The sequence below is a fragment of the Guillardia theta genome (genome assembly GCF_000315625.1).
Source record: "Guillardia theta CCMP2712 unplaced genomic scaffold GUITHscaffold_141, whole genome shotgun sequence".
Lineage (NCBI taxonomy): Eukaryota > Cryptophyceae > Pyrenomonadales > Geminigeraceae > Guillardia > Guillardia theta.
This window is the reverse complement of record NW_005434533.1, coordinates 121,407-139,071: the sequence shown is the minus strand read 5'-3', so window position 1 is coordinate 139,071 and position 17,665 is coordinate 121,407. Positions and strand designations below refer to the sequence as shown.

The 17,665-nt window shown below is 55.5% G+C and overlaps 4 protein-coding genes across 4 annotated transcripts; 1 reads left to right on the top strand and 3 right to left on the bottom strand.

The window, feature by feature from the left end:
- Window positions 1–532: 532 nt before the first annotated feature.
- GUITHDRAFT_166163 (hypothetical protein) lies at window positions 533–5,283 on the bottom strand (the record flags this gene model as incomplete). Its single annotated transcript, XM_005821583.1, has 17 exons — window positions 533–1,543; window positions 1,601–1,664; window positions 1,714–1,803; window positions 1,852–1,918; window positions 2,025–2,095; window positions 2,211–2,476; window positions 2,548–2,679; window positions 2,826–2,918; window positions 2,966–3,021; window positions 3,165–3,222; window positions 3,269–3,335; window positions 3,474–4,252; window positions 4,301–4,487; window positions 4,539–4,615; window positions 4,827–4,866; window positions 4,920–4,963; window positions 5,164–5,283. 12 exons carry the CDS (start codon window positions 5,281–5,283, stop codon window positions 2,456–2,458), a joined length of 1,674 nt encoding a protein of 557 aa, XP_005821640.1. The 3' UTR covers window positions 533–1,543; window positions 1,601–1,664; window positions 1,714–1,803; window positions 1,852–1,918; window positions 2,025–2,095; window positions 2,211–2,455.
- An 838-nt stretch (window positions 5,284–6,121) lies between these two features.
- GUITHDRAFT_147081 (hypothetical protein) lies at window positions 6,122–8,216 on the bottom strand (the record flags this gene model as incomplete). The annotated part of the gene is made up of 12 exons (XM_005821582.1): window positions 6,122–6,269; window positions 6,365–6,427; window positions 6,467–6,617; window positions 6,666–6,759; window positions 6,813–6,912; window positions 6,936–7,001; window positions 7,052–7,099; window positions 7,150–7,217; window positions 7,270–7,671; window positions 7,841–7,918; window positions 8,007–8,111; window positions 8,160–8,216. 12 exons carry the CDS (start codon window positions 8,214–8,216, stop codon window positions 6,122–6,124), a joined length of 1,380 nt encoding a protein of 459 aa, XP_005821639.1.
- Window positions 8,217–9,341: 1,125 nt separating this feature from the next.
- GUITHDRAFT_80405 (hypothetical protein) lies at window positions 9,342–11,868 on the top strand (the record flags this gene model as incomplete). The annotated part of the gene is made up of 3 exons (XM_005821581.1): window positions 9,342–10,433; window positions 10,540–10,971; window positions 11,197–11,868. Coding segments are annotated over 3 exons (2,196 nt in total), but the record flags the coding sequence as incomplete, so codon positions are not given.
- Window positions 11,869–13,443: 1,575 nt separating this feature from the next.
- GUITHDRAFT_166162 (hypothetical protein) lies at window positions 13,444–15,350 on the bottom strand. The gene is made up of 11 exons (XM_005821580.1): window positions 15,198–15,350; window positions 14,953–15,035; window positions 14,855–14,910; window positions 14,622–14,806; window positions 14,498–14,578; window positions 14,363–14,446; window positions 14,174–14,320; window positions 13,945–14,074; window positions 13,768–13,814; window positions 13,633–13,710; window positions 13,444–13,587 (listed from the first exon to the last, which is right to left on the bottom strand). The coding sequence occupies exons 1-11, from the start codon at window positions 15,330–15,332 to the stop codon at window positions 13,459–13,461; spliced, it is 1,155 nt and encodes a 384-aa protein (XP_005821637.1). The 5' UTR covers window positions 15,333–15,350; the 3' UTR covers window positions 13,444–13,458.
- Window positions 15,351–17,665: the final 2,315 nt, after the last annotated feature.

The window sequence follows — 17,665 nt, the reverse complement described above, 5'->3', positions numbered from 1 at the left end:
GTGGCGTGCAGGGACTTTGCAGGGTTGCGGGGTGGGTAATCGAAATGATCCGAAAGGGTGGGTATAAAAAGGCGAATTTTCTTTGCAAGGGGGTGAGGGTAGTCTAATATTCTTCATGAGTGGGTACTTTGGTATGAAATTTTATGGGTCCTGAACGAAGAAGAGGGGTATGAGATTCAAAGGTGGGGTACCTGCTCTTTGTTGGAAACAATGGGTAGGGGTAGATCATGGGTTACAAAAGACAAGGAACTGATGGTTTGCTGAAAAATGGGGTAGGGTGTATCAGTTACCCCTCGTTGAGGCTGTCTTTTGAGGGGTATTTTGAGAAATGGGTAGGGTAGGGGTAGTCAATATGGTGGTGAAGCAAGAGCAGAAGAAAAGGGGCGCTCTATCAAAGGAGGGGTGGTATCCCCATTCTCGCCGAGCAGGGGTAGTGGTAGGTACCCCACCTTGATGACATGTGGCATTGGTCATTTGATGGGTGGGGTGTATTTGGAGTCTATAAATAGGGGGTGGGTGTCGGGGTGTGGTCACGGTCAACAATGCAGGGGTGGCTTAGTGCTGCGGCGCATGGCATGCGGGCGATGGCAAGAGGAGGAGGAAAGAGAGGGAGGCTGTTGAAGGAGGCGGGAAGAGCAAGGTGGATGAGTTCCAAGGAGACAGCCGATGTTGTGATTGTTGGAGGAGGTATCATGGGTCTCAACATCGCCTACCAGCTCAAGCGCAGGGCTGAGAACCTCAAGGTTATTGTGCTCGAGCAAGCGGCAGCTGTCGGGTTCGGCTCCTCAGGTTATTCCACCGGATTCCAGCGTGCCTTCTACAGCTTCGATCCGACCATGCAGCTGGCCCTGTCTGGAACCACTGCTTACAAGAACTGGAAGGAGTACTTGAGAGACCCTGAGGCCCAGGCGTACTTCACTGAAACTGGCGCGTTGTGGATGCTTGGGAAGCCAAAGGATTTCAATCAGATGATGCAGGGGAGGCTGAAGAAGATTGGAGTCGACTCTGACGTTCTCGATGAAGCCGAATTCCGCAAGAAGTTCCCCCTCATGAACCCGGAGCCATTCCCGAAGTTCGACGAGGAAGGAAACGAGGTCGATCAGAACCTTGGGCCGTTCTCCGTGCTGTATGAGCATGGATGTGGCCACCTGGACTCCTCCACCTGCCTGCTGGATGTTCTCGCTGCGGCGAAAAGGGTTGGAGCGGATGTCAGGTTCAAGCAGAAGGTCGACACTCTGTTGACCAAGAACGGACAGAAGGGAGACGGAGCCGAGCTCACAGGAGTGCAGCTTGTGGGAGGCGCGGTGATCGATACGCCTGTGGTTGTGAACGCGGCTGGACCCTGGTTCAACAAGTTGAATGACACCGTCGACATCAAGCTCTCGACCAGCGCCCTTCCCACCCGCATCCAGGTGGGTCACAAGTGGATCCCTGACGAGTACTGCGATCTTCCCTTCACTGCGGACACCTGGGGAGCGTCTGGGATCTACTTCATGCCACGTAGAGCAAACAACCAGCTCGTGTTCGGCTCCGTCGATCACAGGTAAGAGATCGCACTTGCTCAGTGCTGGCAAGAATATTTCTTACCAGATCACCTCAGATTCGAGTCAGAGATTGTTGATCCCGACGACTACAACCAGAACCTCGATCCGGACTTCAAGCAGGTGATTTCAAGTGGTGGAGAGGCTGGCTGGTTCCTAACTTGCTCTACAGGAGTACTTGAACGCCGTCTTCCACCGCCTTCCCGGCCTCCCTACCTCCGGAAGCATCGTCGGGTTCTCGAGCATGTACACCGTGAACCAGGTGAATCGCGCTCAATATGTCCTTGCGCTCGTACTGACGATTATGTAGGATGACGTCCATCCCATGATCGGTCAGACCAAAGTGAAGGGCTTGTGGGCATGCAACGGATTCTCAGGTCTTTGTCCTTGCCTTCACTCTCAACCTCTTGCCATAGCAAAATTGCTCCTTTACTCCTGTTCTCCCTCCCTCTCTTTTCTCCACTGCTGACGTCAGTCGTCCAGGGCACGGCTTCAAGCTTGCTCCTGCAGTCGGGTCGCTTGTCTCGCAGCAAATCACTGGGATCCACCTCAAGGTGCTGCGTTTGCTGATGATTACTCCCTCCTTTTCCTCGTTGCCCTCCTGCCCCTGAAGCCTCCCAGTCTGCTTCTCCCACCTCCTCCCCTCCTCGCACTGACGTCAGTGAGCAGGGAGAGCTGGGCGAGTCTACTATTGACCATGACTTCATGGGACCTTACCGCAAGCCCCTGCTGGAGACGGACAACTGGGACGATAAGACTCACTTCGCGTGAATGCAGAGAAAGAAGGAGGAAGGGCAGGGATCGTGTCTAGGAGCCTCCGGCACACTCTCACAAGTTCACTGTGATCCCTCCAGCATGTTTAAAGTTCTAACGCAACTCAATTCTACTCAATAAAATATTTTCTCGTGCTCGTCTTAGTCGGTCTTCTTGTTACCCTGCAGATTATCACTGATGTTAGGAAAAGCAACATGGCCAGGGAGAGGGGGAGGGAGAAGTGGGAGTTTACCGCGGCCTTGGGGCTTGGATCCTTGGAGATGCAGGCGATAACGAGGGACACGGAGGCAATGAAGAGGAGGAAGACCACCATGGCTGCAAGCCAGAGGCCGCTCACGGTGTACTCAGGGCCCATGAGAGGGAGCTGAAGGCGAGGTTAGGTTGAGCACTAGAGCAGACAAGGGGGAAGGAGAAGTCATTCAGACCAGCGGTTCTGAACGGAGGGGCCCGGGAGTACAGAAAAGCGGACGGAGGGAGAGAGGGAGGGGAGGAGGGAGGAGGGGAACATACCTGGAACTGGGTAGCCATGAAGCGGAGGATCTTCTTTTCTGTGGTCTCTGAGCTGCCCTGCTCTGTGACGGAAGGCTTGAATCCCTCCTTCATCTACAACAAGGAAGTCAGCAAACGACGCGAGCGCAAGAGGCTCATGCCTTGGCTCCAGTCTTGGAGGTCACGAAGCTTGCCAGATCATTGAACTCTCTTCCTCCTGTTGAAGCCGGTTAAATCTTCTTCCTCCCCTCCGCCTCTTCCGTCTCCTCCGACCCCTCCGACTTCGCCACATCCCCAACGCTGCGCATGCGATCTAACCAGCACCCCCCCCCCCCCTTCCTATTCCTCAAAGCAACTTACCGCTGTACATCTCAGGGAGTGACCCGTCTCCCTTGAAGAGCATCAGGGTAGGAAAGCCCTACTGTAGCTTCAGCGAGAAGAAATGGAGGAGAAGGGGCAAAAACCTTAATGTTGAGTGACTTAGGAAGGTCATTGGCAGTTGCGTCAACCTTGGCAATGATCACATCCTCCCTGCTCCCAGACTGTCATCAGTGATCTACTTCCCCACCTCGCGCCCTTGACGCTGCTTCCAACCTCCCTGTCTCCACATCCATACACCATCCTTCTCCCCCCCGCCCCCCTTCCTCCATCCTCATCCTCCATCCTCACTTGTTGAACGCCTTGCCGAGTTCAGTCCAGATGGGCTCCAGGCGCTTGCAGTGGCCGCACCATGGCGCGTACGCCTCAAGGAAGACCCACTTTTGGCTCTTGAGCACATCAGCCTCGTACGTGTTGCCCACGATGACCTTGACGGGCCCGGAGTTGTCGGCCGGCGCCTCCTCCGACTTGAGGTAGGGCTCGATAGTCTTGGCCTTGTAGCCCTGGACAAACTTCTGCAGGCTGGTCTGAGATACGGCCTCCTGCATGAGATAGCGGAGTCCTTCCTTTCTGTCCTCGATCAGAACCTTGGGCAAGGAGGAGTCGACGAACTTCTCCATGCTGAAGTGGGAGAACGCCTCGGGGAAGTCGGAAGCGACGAAGTAAGCAAAGACCATGTCCTTGCGGTGGCTCTTGCCAACAGCCTTGAGGGCGTCAAGCCCGGCCTTGTCATCGTTGGTGAAGAGGAACACGTTGGGCTTGTTCTCGTCCTCGAACACAATCTTGAGGGCTCCCTGGTCTCCCTTCTTCACGAACAGGCCGATCTCAACCCTGTGCTCGTTCACAAAGTCCTTGATCTTCTTGGCATCGGTGAGCGACCCGGAGTAAGTCACAGTCTTCTCATCGAAGGTCTTCAGCATCGTGATCGTCCCACTCTTCACGCCGAACGCGCTCATAGCCTGCTTGTTGGACGTGTGAACCCAGAGCACTGCATCCCGCATGGAGTTAGCGATCGACGTCCACGTGCTGTCTGCCTTTCCGGTGTTGACAACGATAACAGAGTTCTTCTCCTGCTCCCAACCATCAACACAAAGCGAGAGAGGAAGGGCAGAGGCTACCTTGAGCTCCTTGGCCTGTGCATCGCTTGTGACCTCCAGCGATGCTGGTCCTGCTCGCTTCTTCAAGAAACTGACAATGCCCGTCGCATCTCTGGGCCCAGCGTATTCTGAAGGAGCGGCGGCGTCATGGTTCTCGAAGATCTTCAGGGTAGGAAAGCCTCCGATGCCGTACTTCTCCGCCAAGTTCCTGCATGCTGCTGTCAGGCTCTGCCTCCTGAGCATGCGCTAGCTCGTCCACCTCTCAACGGTGGCGTCGACCTTGGCAAGAATGATCTCCTGCCCGGCAGACTTGTCTCCCTTGAGGGCGACGGCAGCCTGAGAGAAGCAGCATCAGCGTCCACACTGAGCGCGAGCTCCTTGTTCGATTGAGAGGGTAACATGTGAAGGAACAGTAATGCAACGTTGACATGAGCGATCAGGAATCTCATGCATCTCAGCGCAATGGTGCGTGCCCACAAGGTGTTTGCGATGGAACGTCACGACAAGAACAGCTGCCACCGACAGCAGGAGCAGTGAATGCTCTTACCTTCTCATATTCAGGGGCCAGCGACTTGCAGTGTCCGCACCTGCAGAAGGACAAGTCAAACCATGCTACCTTGAGCAGCCCGATGAAACTCACCATGGAGCGTAGAATTCAACAACCATGAAGCTATGTTTCTTGACCTTAAATGAGTGTCAGGCATCCTAGAAATGGAAAGCATCCATGGAGGAGGGCTGTCTAGTGGAAGTACGAACATGCTGGTGGGAAGAAAATCATATCAACAATGCATTTCCTCCCGTTCAAGGAGGAAGTGAAAACAAAGAGTATCGACTTTGGGGAGGGAAACTCTCCACAAGACTCAGCAGGATCAGGATGAGCTTACAGCTTCATCGAAGTTCGACTCTGTGAGAGTGAGGACTTCTTCTGCCTGCACACACGCCACCATTGCCATCGCAACCAGCGCCAACGCTGGCCATCCCGCTGCTCCGCCGCGACCCAGCATTGATCCAGATAGGCCGATGACCCTGTCACTTGCTACTGCTACCTGGTTGACCCCACCCCCTCTCAAGAGGCCCCACACTCCCCTTGCAGGGGTACCACCCACCCTGAACGATCAGGATCGTTCACCTCAGAACAGGAGGGAGAACGAAAATACCAGCAGTTTGGATTTTATGAAATATTTCAATTAATATATGAAATTTATTTTCTAATTTCATTAAAAAAATAAATTTGGAAATTTTGAGGCTAAACAAAATCAGTTCGTTCCACATTCGCAGGAGTTGAGAGTCGTGTACCCACCCCAGTGAGATGCTAATGATCACCCCCACCCCCCAATTTACAACTTCCCACCACCCCTCACAAAATTACCACTACCCATCTGACGTGGCCACGAGACTTCAACGATCATCGCCCTCATTCCCTCTAACCTCATCGCCCGAGTCAGCCGGAGTCGCCCGGCCGGGCCTCACGGGTCACTCGGCGGCCCGGGCCCTCCTGGTGGCACCGTTCTCTCGTGCCAGGCCCAGCGGCCGCGGCCGCAGCTACTACTAACTGAGGCCCGGCCGCGCAGCGGCCGGGCCGCGGACCCGTGATCCCGGCGATGCCACCGATCGGATGGCCGCACAAGCATGGCACAGCGCCGGCGGCTCAGCCTCAGGCTGGCAGTGCTCCGGTTACCCCGCCCCCCCCGCGGCGCAGCCGCGCTCAGGCTTGAAACTAACAATATCTTTACTGAACTATCACTGATGAGACTCGTGACTGCTCATCACTTCACAACGGTGGTGAGAGCGCCAGCCACAGTGCAGTGCCGCCAGCAGGCCCGGCGGCCCCGCCGGCTGAGGCTATAGGGCGGCAGTAACGAGGCTTTCGAAATCAACCTTCCAGTTGTCGTAGCGGATGCTCTTGTTGAAGTGATGGATGTCATTCCAGGTCCATCGCAGCTTCGGAGTAACGCCGTTATAAGAATGTGTCATGTACGAGACGAGCAGCCTGAGGACGGCGACGAGACGGGCGGCGAATAGACGGTTCAACGGGTCAACGGTCAGATCCTCAGGGGGGATCGTTGCAAAGAGAACAAGTCTCACCTTTCCATCGAGTTCAACTTGATCTTGGAGGACTGGATGTCTCTCTCATACGGGTGGGCATAGCTGACGGCATGTCATCATAGCACAACCATCAAGTCATACCGTTGAGCTCTAGTCATCGCCTCCGGACTCTCCGAGTCTTCCAGGCGAAGAAGAGGGCCTGTGTCCACCACTCGCTCACATTTCCACGTCATCTGAGACTCCTTCTTCGCGCTACGCCTCCTCATCGCTCCTATCGTCCGTCTCTCGGCCGCTATAGCACTTTCAGCAGACCTAGGAAGGCAAGCGAGAAGGTATGAACCTTTTGCTGCATACTCCTCCAACTCATTCAAAGTCTTGCAAAGGGTCGCCAACTCCAGCCTTGGGAGCGTCCTCCTACTTGCCAGGTTTACAAACTGCCAGTGAAAAGTCAAGAGAATGTTTTTCCGTGCTTAGAGTGGAGGTACACCTGAGTGTATTTCTGCTCAATCTCATGTCGGTTTCTGCTGTAACCGGACAAGACCACATCGTATCCCTTCGAGACACTCCATACAACAATCACTGACGAGCTGACAGATTGTGTATTTCTTACCTGAAAAGAGCATAGTAGTGGATGGGCTCGGGTACCTGAACGACACAAAGGCTGATGTCGTCATAACTGAAGGACGCCAGGCGGGTCAGGTCTGCTTCAGGGAGCCGAAGAGTTACCATCGGATTCTTCCGAGCTCTTCGATGGAAACAAGATCGCTCTTGACCCTAGAAGAACCAAGTAACGCCCTCTCATCGCTCTCCTGGAATATAATCACCTCGAATATTCTTCTTTCCACTCCTCCTCGTGCTCGTCAGGGTTCCTCAGGAAGTGCAAGAAACGGCCCTAGCCTCCCATCAGTCGCCAGGCATGTTTGAACAACAAGATCAGCTCTCACCTCCTGCATGAAGTATGGCCATTTGTCCTCGTCCCCGTCCTCAAAAGGACGCGAGAACAGTCGCCTGTTCACAGTCTTTAGCCGTCGGCACGCGATGTGCCGGTCCCACCTCTCCATCGTGTTGATCCAGCAGCAGATCTTGAGCCCCAGGTCCGATCCGAGCTGAGTCTGATCGAACTCTCTGAAGTCGCCGATGGCCGCTGCCTGAAGCAGCGCATCGAAGAAGTCCTTGGTGAGGGACGGGTTGCAGGCGCTCCACACGCTGATGAAAGCGTCGATGTCGAAATGGTTGACCGAGACTTTCTTGTGGCAGGAGAGGATCTTATGCCCTTGCTTCACAGCACTGAGCACCATGGCTGATGTTGTGTCCCCCGCTATCGCTGCTGGAGCGGCAGAAGGCATCTGCAAAGTTGCGACTTCACAAAGAATACTTTCAATTCCAAGAACATAATTCGGCGACATACCCTATGGTGCGTCAGGCAGTCGAGTGTCGAATGTGTACAATCCAACTACAATACAAACACCGTGTTAGTATGACTCGAAGACTGTCTGATTCGAATCTTCTTCTCACCACCAGCATCTCGCTTGCAAACGCTTCTACTTGCGTCCAGGGAACAAATTCAATCCCTTCAAGGTCCTTCACAAGATCCTGAAAACAAAGAGTGCGATGAGGGTTCAAAATTTACAGCAACTCGAAGGCGCCGGACATCAGAAAGACTTGAGAAGGCTATACGAACCTCCTTTCTCTTCCATAATCCCCAAGATAAAACAACAGCCACCCATGCCGACCCCGCCAGCCGGTTGGGATGAGCCCGGGCGAATGAATACCCGAGGGCAAGAATCTGCATGCTTCATCAACCATAGGAAGGATCCTCTGTCATCATCATCACCATCGCTGCAGCCGCTGCCTCCCGCCATCGCCCCCCTCCCAAAATCCCGGCAACCATGTCCGAAAGCTTCCCCTTGTACCCTATACACCCCTCCTGGGATATACTACCCTACCAGGTATTTGCCTTTATTCTGAAGGAAAAAGGTGGGTATAAACACCACCCCCACCTGTTGTCATCCAATTCTTGTAAGCACACGTAACCCCAATGACCCAGGTCGGGAATCTTGAATTGGGTGCAATTAGAGGGGGTGGTGCGGTATACCCACCCAGTATTCTGTGGCAAAGTTGCAGTCTAAAGTACCGGTCTCAAAAGAAAAGAAGGATATATGCACAGCATGACACTACAATCAACCCTCCTTGACTCCCTTATCCCCCCTCATCCCATCTCAATTTCATCACCCTCATTCTCACAAAATCATCACCCTCATTCTTTTACCCTCATCCCCCCACATTCAGAGGGGAAAATGCTCATAGGTCGAACCGGTGGCGATGACGAAGTGGGAGGGAGGATGGGGAGGAGCAGGAAGGGTAGACGCGAGCAAGAGATTTTACGAGGAAGTGAAGGAGAACGATGAGGGAAGGCGGAAGAGATGGAGGAAGGGAGGGAGGAAGTATGACGCTGTGGAAGAGAGCCAGGAGAGGGAGGGAGCCAGGACTTGAGTTGATGTAGGTAGACAGGGTGATAGGATTGCGGAGATAAGGTGCGCAGAGGAAGGAAAACATTGATGGACAACATTTTTCCTTGAAGATTCACTGACTGATGCCTGCCACAGATAAGGAACTGAAGGATATGAACATAATGCGCGATACGGTCCTGCTTTCATTTTGACCCCTTCAGCTAGCAGATCTTTCCTCCTTTCTCTCCCCGCAAGCATGTCAGGCTCAAATCTCCTACACCCAACCAAGCGCTCTGTCGTTTGGATCCGCACACAGGACGACGTCGAGATCGTGCGCAATGCTGGTGCTCCGCTTTACCCATGGAGGCCTCAGCATCCAGCCGATGCGAAGCTGGAGGGCGGGGAAGAGGGCTCGAGGAGGAAGGAGCTCTCGCAGGGATGTATCAAGCTGATCACCAGGTACGTGCATTCGTTAGGAGTGATGGAGTTGAAACGAGAGCAGGTGGGAGCTTGGACAGGTCGAGGACGTTCTGGACGAGCATGTTAACCCTTCACACCCGACCTTCATGATCAAAGTAGGAGAGACGTTCCCAAGCGGCAAGGTGCCGCTGACGAAGCAGGTTCAGCTAGAGGACGTCTTCCTCGCCAACCCCTCCCGGTTCGATGGAGTAGCCGACATGTGCCGCCTCTCTGAACTCAGTGCTCCCTGCCTCCTTCACAATCTGGTTGTTCGCTTCCGAGCTGGCCTGATCTACACCTACACAGGCCCGCTGCTCATTTCCATCAACCCGTTCCAACCCATCGCAGGGCTGTACGATGATTCGACCATGTCCTCCTACCGGGGCTCCAATGTCAGCGAGAAGGACCCGCACGTGTTTGCAGCGGCGGAAAGCGCGTTGCAGTCTCTATTTCGAGATAAGATGGACCAGTCCATCGTGATCAGCGGGGAGAGCGGAGCAGGGAAGACTGAGGCTGCCAAGTCCATCATGCGCTACCTCGCCTTCTGGAACATGGAAAGCGGCGATGGCACGGGAGGAGACAGGAGCAGCGAGGACGAGGGAGGGGAGAAGAGCATGGAGAGAGTTTTCCTGCAGACAAACCCTCTGACAGAAGCGTTTGGCAACGCAAAGACGATCAGGAACGACAACAGCTCGAGGTTTGGCAAGTTCATCCGCATCCACGTGACCAAGAGCCACCGCATCAGTGAGGCGTACATCGAGCACTACCTCCTTGAGAAATCGAGGGTCACGCATCAGGCGGAGGGGGAGAGAAACTATCACATTTTCTATCAGCTCTGCGCGGGAGCAGGAGAGGACATGCTTGCCGTCCTCAAGCTGTCGGCAGCATCAGCCCACAAGTTCTCAAGGCAGGGCAAGTGCCTCTCCATCCCCGGCGTTGATGACTCCGCCGACTTCCGCACCACCAAGAACGCGCTGTCCTCCGTCGGGATTCCACCTACAGCCCAGGAGGGGATCTGGCGAATTCTTGCTGGTATCTTGCACCTCGGAGACATCGAGTTCGGAGCGCTCAAGGACGGGTCGGGGACCATGAACGATGGAGCAGAGGACGTGGCATGCCGTGTGCTCGGGTTGGAACCAGCGGATGCTCGGACAGCGTTGTGCCAGAGGAAGATCAAGGCTGGACTGGAAGTCTTGCAGGTGAGAGGAGGAAGTCAGAGGAGGAGGAGGAAGAGGAGAGGGGGGGGGGCTGGGGAGGGGAGAAAGGGAGAGAGGTCCATGTCGGTAGTTTTTGACGGCCTTTAAGGTCCCGAAGAGCAGGATGGAGGCAATCCTATCGCGCGATGCTGTTTCTCGCGCCCTCTACACGAGGCTCTTTGACTGGCTGCTGGAGAGGATCAACGAGGTCCTTTCGGCTCAGGTCAGCGGCTCCTCCTCCTCCTCCTCCGTTGGATGCATCGGGCTCCTCGACATCTTTGGTTTCGAGATTCTGGAGGAGAATGGGTTCGAGCAGCTCTGTATCAATTATGCCAACGAGAAGCTGCAGAGGTACTTCAACGACCAGATGCTTTCTAGCGAGCAGGAGGAGTACGCAGCAGAGGAGGTGGAGTGGGTCCGTGTGGACTACGAGGACAACTTGTCTGTGCTGGAGCTGCTAGAGGGAAAGCCGGAGGGCATCCTGCCCATATTGGACGACCAGTGTTTGTTTGCAACAGCTACAGACTCGTCCTTCTTGCAGGTAGACCTTTCACTCCTTGCCCTCCCTTTCCTGCCCCTCCCTCCCTTTCCTGCCCCTCCCTCCCTTTCCTGCCCCTCCCTCCCTCCTTGTTCATTGACTCGTTTCCTCCCCCCTCATCATTCTTCACTTTTAGCTCCTGTCGTCTGTTCCGCTCCTTCATCCATCAGATCCCTGCTCTTCTCTCCTCCCTCTCTTCGGATAACATTCTCCTCACCGTCCCGGCAGGTGCTCAGCAAGAAGCATGCGTCGTCCAAGGACTTCACGCAGCCGAAGCTGAAGCACACGTCCTTCCTCGTCAAGCATTCTGCCGGCTCCGTCGAGTATCTCGTGCTCGGCTTCCTCGACAAGAACAAGGACCAGCTCTACTCTGACCTCACCGAGCTCCTCGCCAGCTCTCGAGTCTCCATCATCAAGGACATGTTCTCCCCCTCCTCCTCCTCCTCCTCCTCCTCCTCCTCCAAGTCCCGCCAAATGGGGAGACAACTCGGCTCCAAGGCTTCCCAGCACATCAGCGTGTCTGCCAAGTTCCGCGAGCAGCTGCAGCAGCTCATGAAGACGCTTGCGAGGACTCGCCCGACCTTCGTCCGCTGCATCAAACCCAACGCGGCCAAGGCGCCGTTGCTGCTGCATGCTGGGATGGTCGACCACCAGTTGCGATGCTCGGGGGTGTACGCTGCAGTGAAGATCGCGCAGGCAGGGTATCCTTCCAGGATCTCTTTCCTCGACTTCGCCACCCGCTACCGCATGCTTGTCCGCGGCAGCCACGTCAAGACCCTGGAGGAGGCGCGGGAGCAGAGCAGGAGCATCCTGCTGGACTTCTGCTCAGACTCGTCCCTGTACCAGCTGGGGAAGCACAAGATCTTCATGAAGGGAGGGGTCCTGGCGCGGCTGGAGGAGGTGCTCTCCCACCATCTGACGGACGCGGCGGCACTGCTGCAGGGGAGCGTGAGGAGGAGGAGGACAAGCTCGATGAAAGCGTGGAGGAGAGCGGCAGAGGAACTAGAGGCTCGGGCTCGCCGAGCTGCAGCCCAGCAGAAGCACATCAAGAGGCTGATGGAGCTGTCTGCCGTCCAGCAGCTGGGCAGCTGCTTGCGGAGGAACGAGGAGGTGCAGAGGCTGAGGGAGAAGAGGGGGTCAGCGACCCTCCTGCAGAAGATGGTGAGGGGCCGCCAGACGCGCCTGAGGGTCAACGAGGCGAAGCTGCGGCAGCGCCTCCTGCTCGAGAAGTTTGCGGGCTCCAGCTCGTCTCCGAGGCATCTCACAGAGGATGCAGAGGCCGCCCCCTTGGTCCGCAACACGAGCTTCACTGGCTCCGCTGCTCCCTCCCTCGCCCACATCCTATCAGAGATGTGCGAGGCCGGCACACAGACTGACTCGGCGGGTCGGTTGGAAGGGGGTGGAGGAGGAGGCGTCGTCAGGCTCTCAAGCGGGAAGGAGGTGGATGCTGAGGAGGTGGAGCAGCTGCTGCGGGACAGGGAGCGTCTGCTCGCAGTCGTGGGAGCATCACAGGCGGGGGCTTCTTCTCCTCTGGTCCTCAAGCACTCGAGCCTACGGGGCCTGATGGCGGGGATGCCGTCGGAGGAGGAGGTGAAGGGACAAGCTGTGCTCTCCGGCATTCGCCGCCACCTGATCGAGCTGGAAAACTTGTTCGAGGTCGCGCGTGTCGGGCTGAGGCAGACGGCCGAGCTCTCGCGGGCGTTGCAGCATGCGGAGAAGCTGGAGAAGGAGGTCGAGGAGCTGAGGGGCAGGAAGGAAGTATACGAGGGCATGCAGAAGATGGTTCGGCTGCAGGAGGCAGAGCTGCGGGAGAAGACGAGCCGGTGGGAGGAAGAGAAGGCGACACTGGAAGAGCAGCTGCTAGAGTCCAACATACGGAGGGTGAAAGTGGAGGAGGAGCTGGACAACTTCAGGCACTGGCAGGAAGTGAACCTGCCGGTATGCTCGAGGAAGCGAGTAAGGCCTCTCTAACTCACTTGCAGGACCTGCAACAGCGATCTGAGAGGCTCAAGGAGCTCGAGCCTGAAGTGAGTGTCTAGCCCTTCATCCTCCTCCTCCTCCTCCTCCTTGCTATACTCTTCGTCGGCCTCCTTTCCTTCCCCCTCTCTCTACGTACTCCACCATTCCTTGACGACTGCTGTCAGTACGAGGATCTCATACACGAGCTCACGACCAGCAAGATCCGACTGGCTGAGATGGATGAAGCCAACTGCGTCCTCGCACAGGTCCTGCTCCTGCTCCTGCTCCTGCTCCTGCTCCTGCTCCTGCTCCTGCTCCTGCTCCTGCTCCTGCTCCTGCTCCTCCCTGATCAACTTTGTAGGAACTGCGCAAACTCCGTCCAGCCCACACTGGCGTGCTGGGTGGGATAAAGGGTGGCAAGAAGACATGACGACGTTGGGGGGAGTTAACACTGGCGCACAAGTGCCCGAGGGCGAGGAGGCGGGTAGCAGGGGAGGAATAGGGGGAGAGCCAAGTAAAGGATCTCAATGTTTACATGGACTTGACAGCCTTGGTCCTCTCCTCGCCGACCATCTGGTCGAGGAGCTTCCTGTACTGCTTCTCCTCCTCTGCATTCTTGGGGGGTCCCTTATGGCCGGTCTTGATCCAGACGTCGTGGGCCTTCAAGAGCATGTCAGGCACATCACGAACTACACCTCGTCCGACCTCTTTGAGCTTCTGCTGGAGTGTTGGGTCCTTCTTCTCCATCGTCTTCAACATCTTCTGCTTCGTCTCATCGTCCACCTGCGCTAAACGATCAGCATGCTCGAGCCAGCAACCTTTGCCTCCTCCTCCTCGCACCTTGCTGGCGGTGCTGTCGTCAGCTCCAGACTTCACGTCCGCGGAATCTGTCGGGGAACATGAGCGGATGGCAAGACATGAATCCCCCCATCCCTGAGAGTTCCTCTCCCTGATCCCTCCACCCTTCCACCTCACTCGCCATACTCCATGCCTGTCAAGTCCCTCCAGGCCTCTTACCCTTGCCAAGCGTCTTCTTAACCGAGATGTCGAGATGTCCGACGTACTTCTTGAGCAGAGCCTTGAACGTTTGCTTCTCTCCATCGTTCTGCGGCAAGTGACCATACTTCTTCAAGAAAATTCCCTGAGCCTGCCAACATCGTCACATTCTTGTTTATGTCCTCCTCTCCATCTCCCTCCTTTCGCCCTCCAAGTACTTTTCTTCCCACTCGTCCTCCTTGTATCTTACCTTCATGAACTTCTTCTTGGTATCAGGATGCTGTGCCATGTAGGCCTTGAACGCCTGGGACTTGAGGCTAGCCTTGGCTGGCTTGGAAGCCTTGGCTGGCTGGGGTGCCTCTTTGCCCGAAAGAATCGCCGCCATGTCTCCGACGTACTGCAAGATGATGAGGCGAGAGGGGGGAAAAGGAGAGACAACCTTGTTCAGGAGCACGCCGTATTCCTTCTTCTCCTTCATCGTCTTAGGAGGAGCCTTGTGGTTCTTCATCCACATCGCATGCGCCTGGAAGCATGCGGATAAGTCCATGGGCAGCACGAGAGCGCTGTGGTCAACCTCCTCCACCTTCTTGGCGAACTCAGGGTTCTGCTTCTTGAACTTGACGAGTCTCTCCTGGAGCTGAGCGTGGCTCAAGCCCTGTTCTTCCCATCAGAGACGAGAGGCAGCAAGCACACTGGACCTCATCGGCATCAGACTTGTCGTGCTGGTGGTGGTGGTAGGAGTACTTGTGCGTCTCGGGCTGCATCGAATCGAAGTAGGAGTCGATGTCGTCCTTGGCGTTCTTGGAGCTGAAGGCAAGGTCCTGAACCACCTGCCTCCTCACTCTCTGGTTGAGAGCCTTCGCCTGATGCATCACAGAAGGGTCTAGAGAAAATCATGCGAGGCCTCGAGAAAGCAAGGAGCAACGCTCACCTTGCTGGAAGATGCTGTTCAGCTGCATGCGGGCACGACGAGCAGAGATGCCCATCCTGGAAGCAAGTGAGGAGGAGATCGTTGCAAGGGCTTCTCACCTCTTGCCCTTGTGAACTGGCAGCTTGTCGAAGTAGCTGTTGAGATCACTCCTGGCAGCGCGGGAGCTCACGTACGGGTCCATCTGCGAGCAACCAAGAACATGAATGGCAGGCATACAAAGGAGAATCTGATAAGAGCGGGAATGATAACACATGGGAGCAGCAGGAGCCGGAGATGCAGCTGATCTGCAGTCGATCGGGAGGAGAGGAAGGGACCGAGACAGAGATGGAGAGCAGCAAGGGACCTTGGACTTGAGCATGGTCGTCCTCGTGCTCTTGAAGCTTGCCATCATGTTCAGGCATGCCAGGGCAATGAGGAAGGAGCCTCCTGCCATCGCAAACACGCGCGTCCTGCGCCTCTCCAGGTCTCCGTACGCCATGGCGGAACCGGGCTGACCTTTCGCAAAATTGCCACTCCGTCAGCCCTCATCCTCCCTCACTCCCAGCATCATAGTAGCCCCCGTCCCCCCTCATTCCCACTTTTATATCCCCCGAGGTTTGCGCCCATGGTGGAAGGGTTTCCATTCCTCCTCCTCCTCCTCCTCCTCCTCCTCCTCCTCTCGCATGCTCTTGCCGTCCCTTTGGCTTCTCCCTCTTACTCCTCCTTGATGTTCGTCTCTACGAGCTGCCTGCTCCCGAGCAGGATCAGCCATCACCGCTTGTCCGTGGGCAGGGCACTGGGGGCACGATCGCCATGCGCGAGCAGGAGGTCATGCTTCGCAGATCTGTGGCAGTCACCGAGGAGGCTCTCGTTTTCCATGGCATCACAAGAATTGTTCGAGAAGGATTGCCTCGAAATTCTTCTTCCAGAGCATCTCCTGCTCCAGCACGAGCCCAAGACGAAGGGGTTGGCAGCTTTGATCGATGCAGACAGTCTCGTGGTACAGCTGCTCTGTGTTCGGGAGCAGGGAAGCAAAGAGTTGTACGCTTGCCTCCTTGCTCCTGCCTGTTGTTTGACAGAACTCGGCAGGTACGCGGACTCAAGGGTGGCTCCTTTCACTCTTGACGAGGCGAACATTGTCCGGGTGAGTGTATGCGATGATGATAGTTTCTTGCTCCTTCTCAATTTGCAGCAATATTTGATGCGCTCCTGCCCCCACACATCTCCTCCTTTCTCCTCGCCCCCTCCTCCTATCTCCTCACCCCCTCCACGTCCGTTCCTCCCTCCCTCCTCCCTCATCATCCACCACCATCGCCACCACGTGCTCAGTCATCTTTGTTGATAGCATGATTTTTCTTCCTTCTGGATGATGATACACCTTCCTTATCAGGTGCTTGATGTGTATCCGAGTCAACGACCCATCCCTTCGCTCGGAGGAGGTAGATGATTTTGATGATGGCGATAGAAGAAAACTTCACGACCATCTTAGAGATGTTTGGAACAGTAATGGTGGTGGTGGTGGTGGTGATGATGGTATAGAAGATGATTATGAAGGAAAAGAAGAAAATGGTGGTGATGAATCTGATAGATGATGATAATGACGTGGATCAATTTCTTTCCTCCACATGCGCATTTTGATCTTTCTGCAGGCATCGGCTATGGAGCAGAGGCGGTCGACTGCTGGGAGCTGCAGGAAGACATTGATGATGACGTGGCACTGCCCTTCGAAGACACCGGGATGGGATTCCACCAGAAAGGATGGGCGTGAACAGCAGCAGCAGCAGCAGCAGCAGCAGCAGCAGCAGCAGCAGCAGCAGCAGCAGTAAGAGAAGGAGTACGAGGAGCACGAGAAGAGGGAGGGGCAGGGGCAGGAGCGGAATAGAGTAGAGGTTTGCGGGATGCTGTACAAAACGATTTGACTGTAAAACAGAAGGAGGAAGTAGGAAGAAGGTACCGTGAAACCGGAGGACAGGCAGGAGAAGGGGAGGAAGTGGAGGAGTTGAAGGCAAACAATGTTTACCGATAATCCTCCCATCCCCCAATAATGTCAATAGAACGAGCAAGTTCGAACAGATCTGATCCTCAAGATTCCTGCTCCCCCCCCCCTCCTCCACCTCCCTCCTCCCTCTCCCTCTCCCTCTACCTCTACCTCTACCTCTACCTCTCCCTCTCCCTCTCCCTCTCCCTCCTCTTTCTCTCTTCTCTCTCTCCCTCTCTCCCTCTTCACCTCCCCCCTCTTTCTCTCGTCTCTCCCTCCCTCCTCCCTCTCAGTAGAGCGTTCTCTGTCGCCTCAGCACCATGGAGTTCATGTCCTCCATATCCTTTTCCATACCAGCATCAAAGGAGAAGGAGGAGGAGGAGGAGGAGGAGGAGAGTCCTTCCTGTAGCCCCTGCAGGATTATCATCGCCGACTTCTTGTCCAGCACTACGTTATATTCTGAGCAGCTGAGCATCTGAACGCACGCGGGACAACCGCGAAAGTGCGTACAGTTGCAAGCTCTGACCTGCAGTAGGATCATTCCTCCTCCTCTCCTCTCCTCTCCTCTCCTCTCCTCTCGACTCGTCGACTCGTCGGGGGGGTCCGTCCCCTCGTCCCTTCTCTCCTCTCCTCTCCTCGTCCCTTCTCCCCTATTATCCTTTCCTTCGATCGTATTTTTGGCCCTTATCATTCCTGGAGGTGGGGGCATGAATAAGAAAGAACAAACCGGTTAGATACCATCTGTGATGAATCCCTTTGTTCTCCCTACGCTCATTCTTAATAATATAACTTGTTGCTGATTGTAAAATACTACAGGAGGAGAGATGAGAAGGGCGCGGTTCGAGAGGAAGAAA

Coding starts and splice junctions, on each gene's coding strand:
- GUITHDRAFT_166162 (XM_005821580.1), bottom strand. CDS start 15,332: ATGGCGTACGGAGACCTGGAGAGGCGCAGGACGCGCGTGTTTGCGATG. Junction 15,036..15,197: donor CGACCATGCTCAAGTCCAAG/GTCCCTTGCTGC, acceptor GGTTGCTCGCAG/ATGGACCCGTACGTGAGCTC. Junction 13,711..13,767: donor ACGACAGCACCGCCAGCAAG/GTGCGAGGAGGA, acceptor CGTTTAGCGCAG/GTGGACGATGAGACGAAGCA.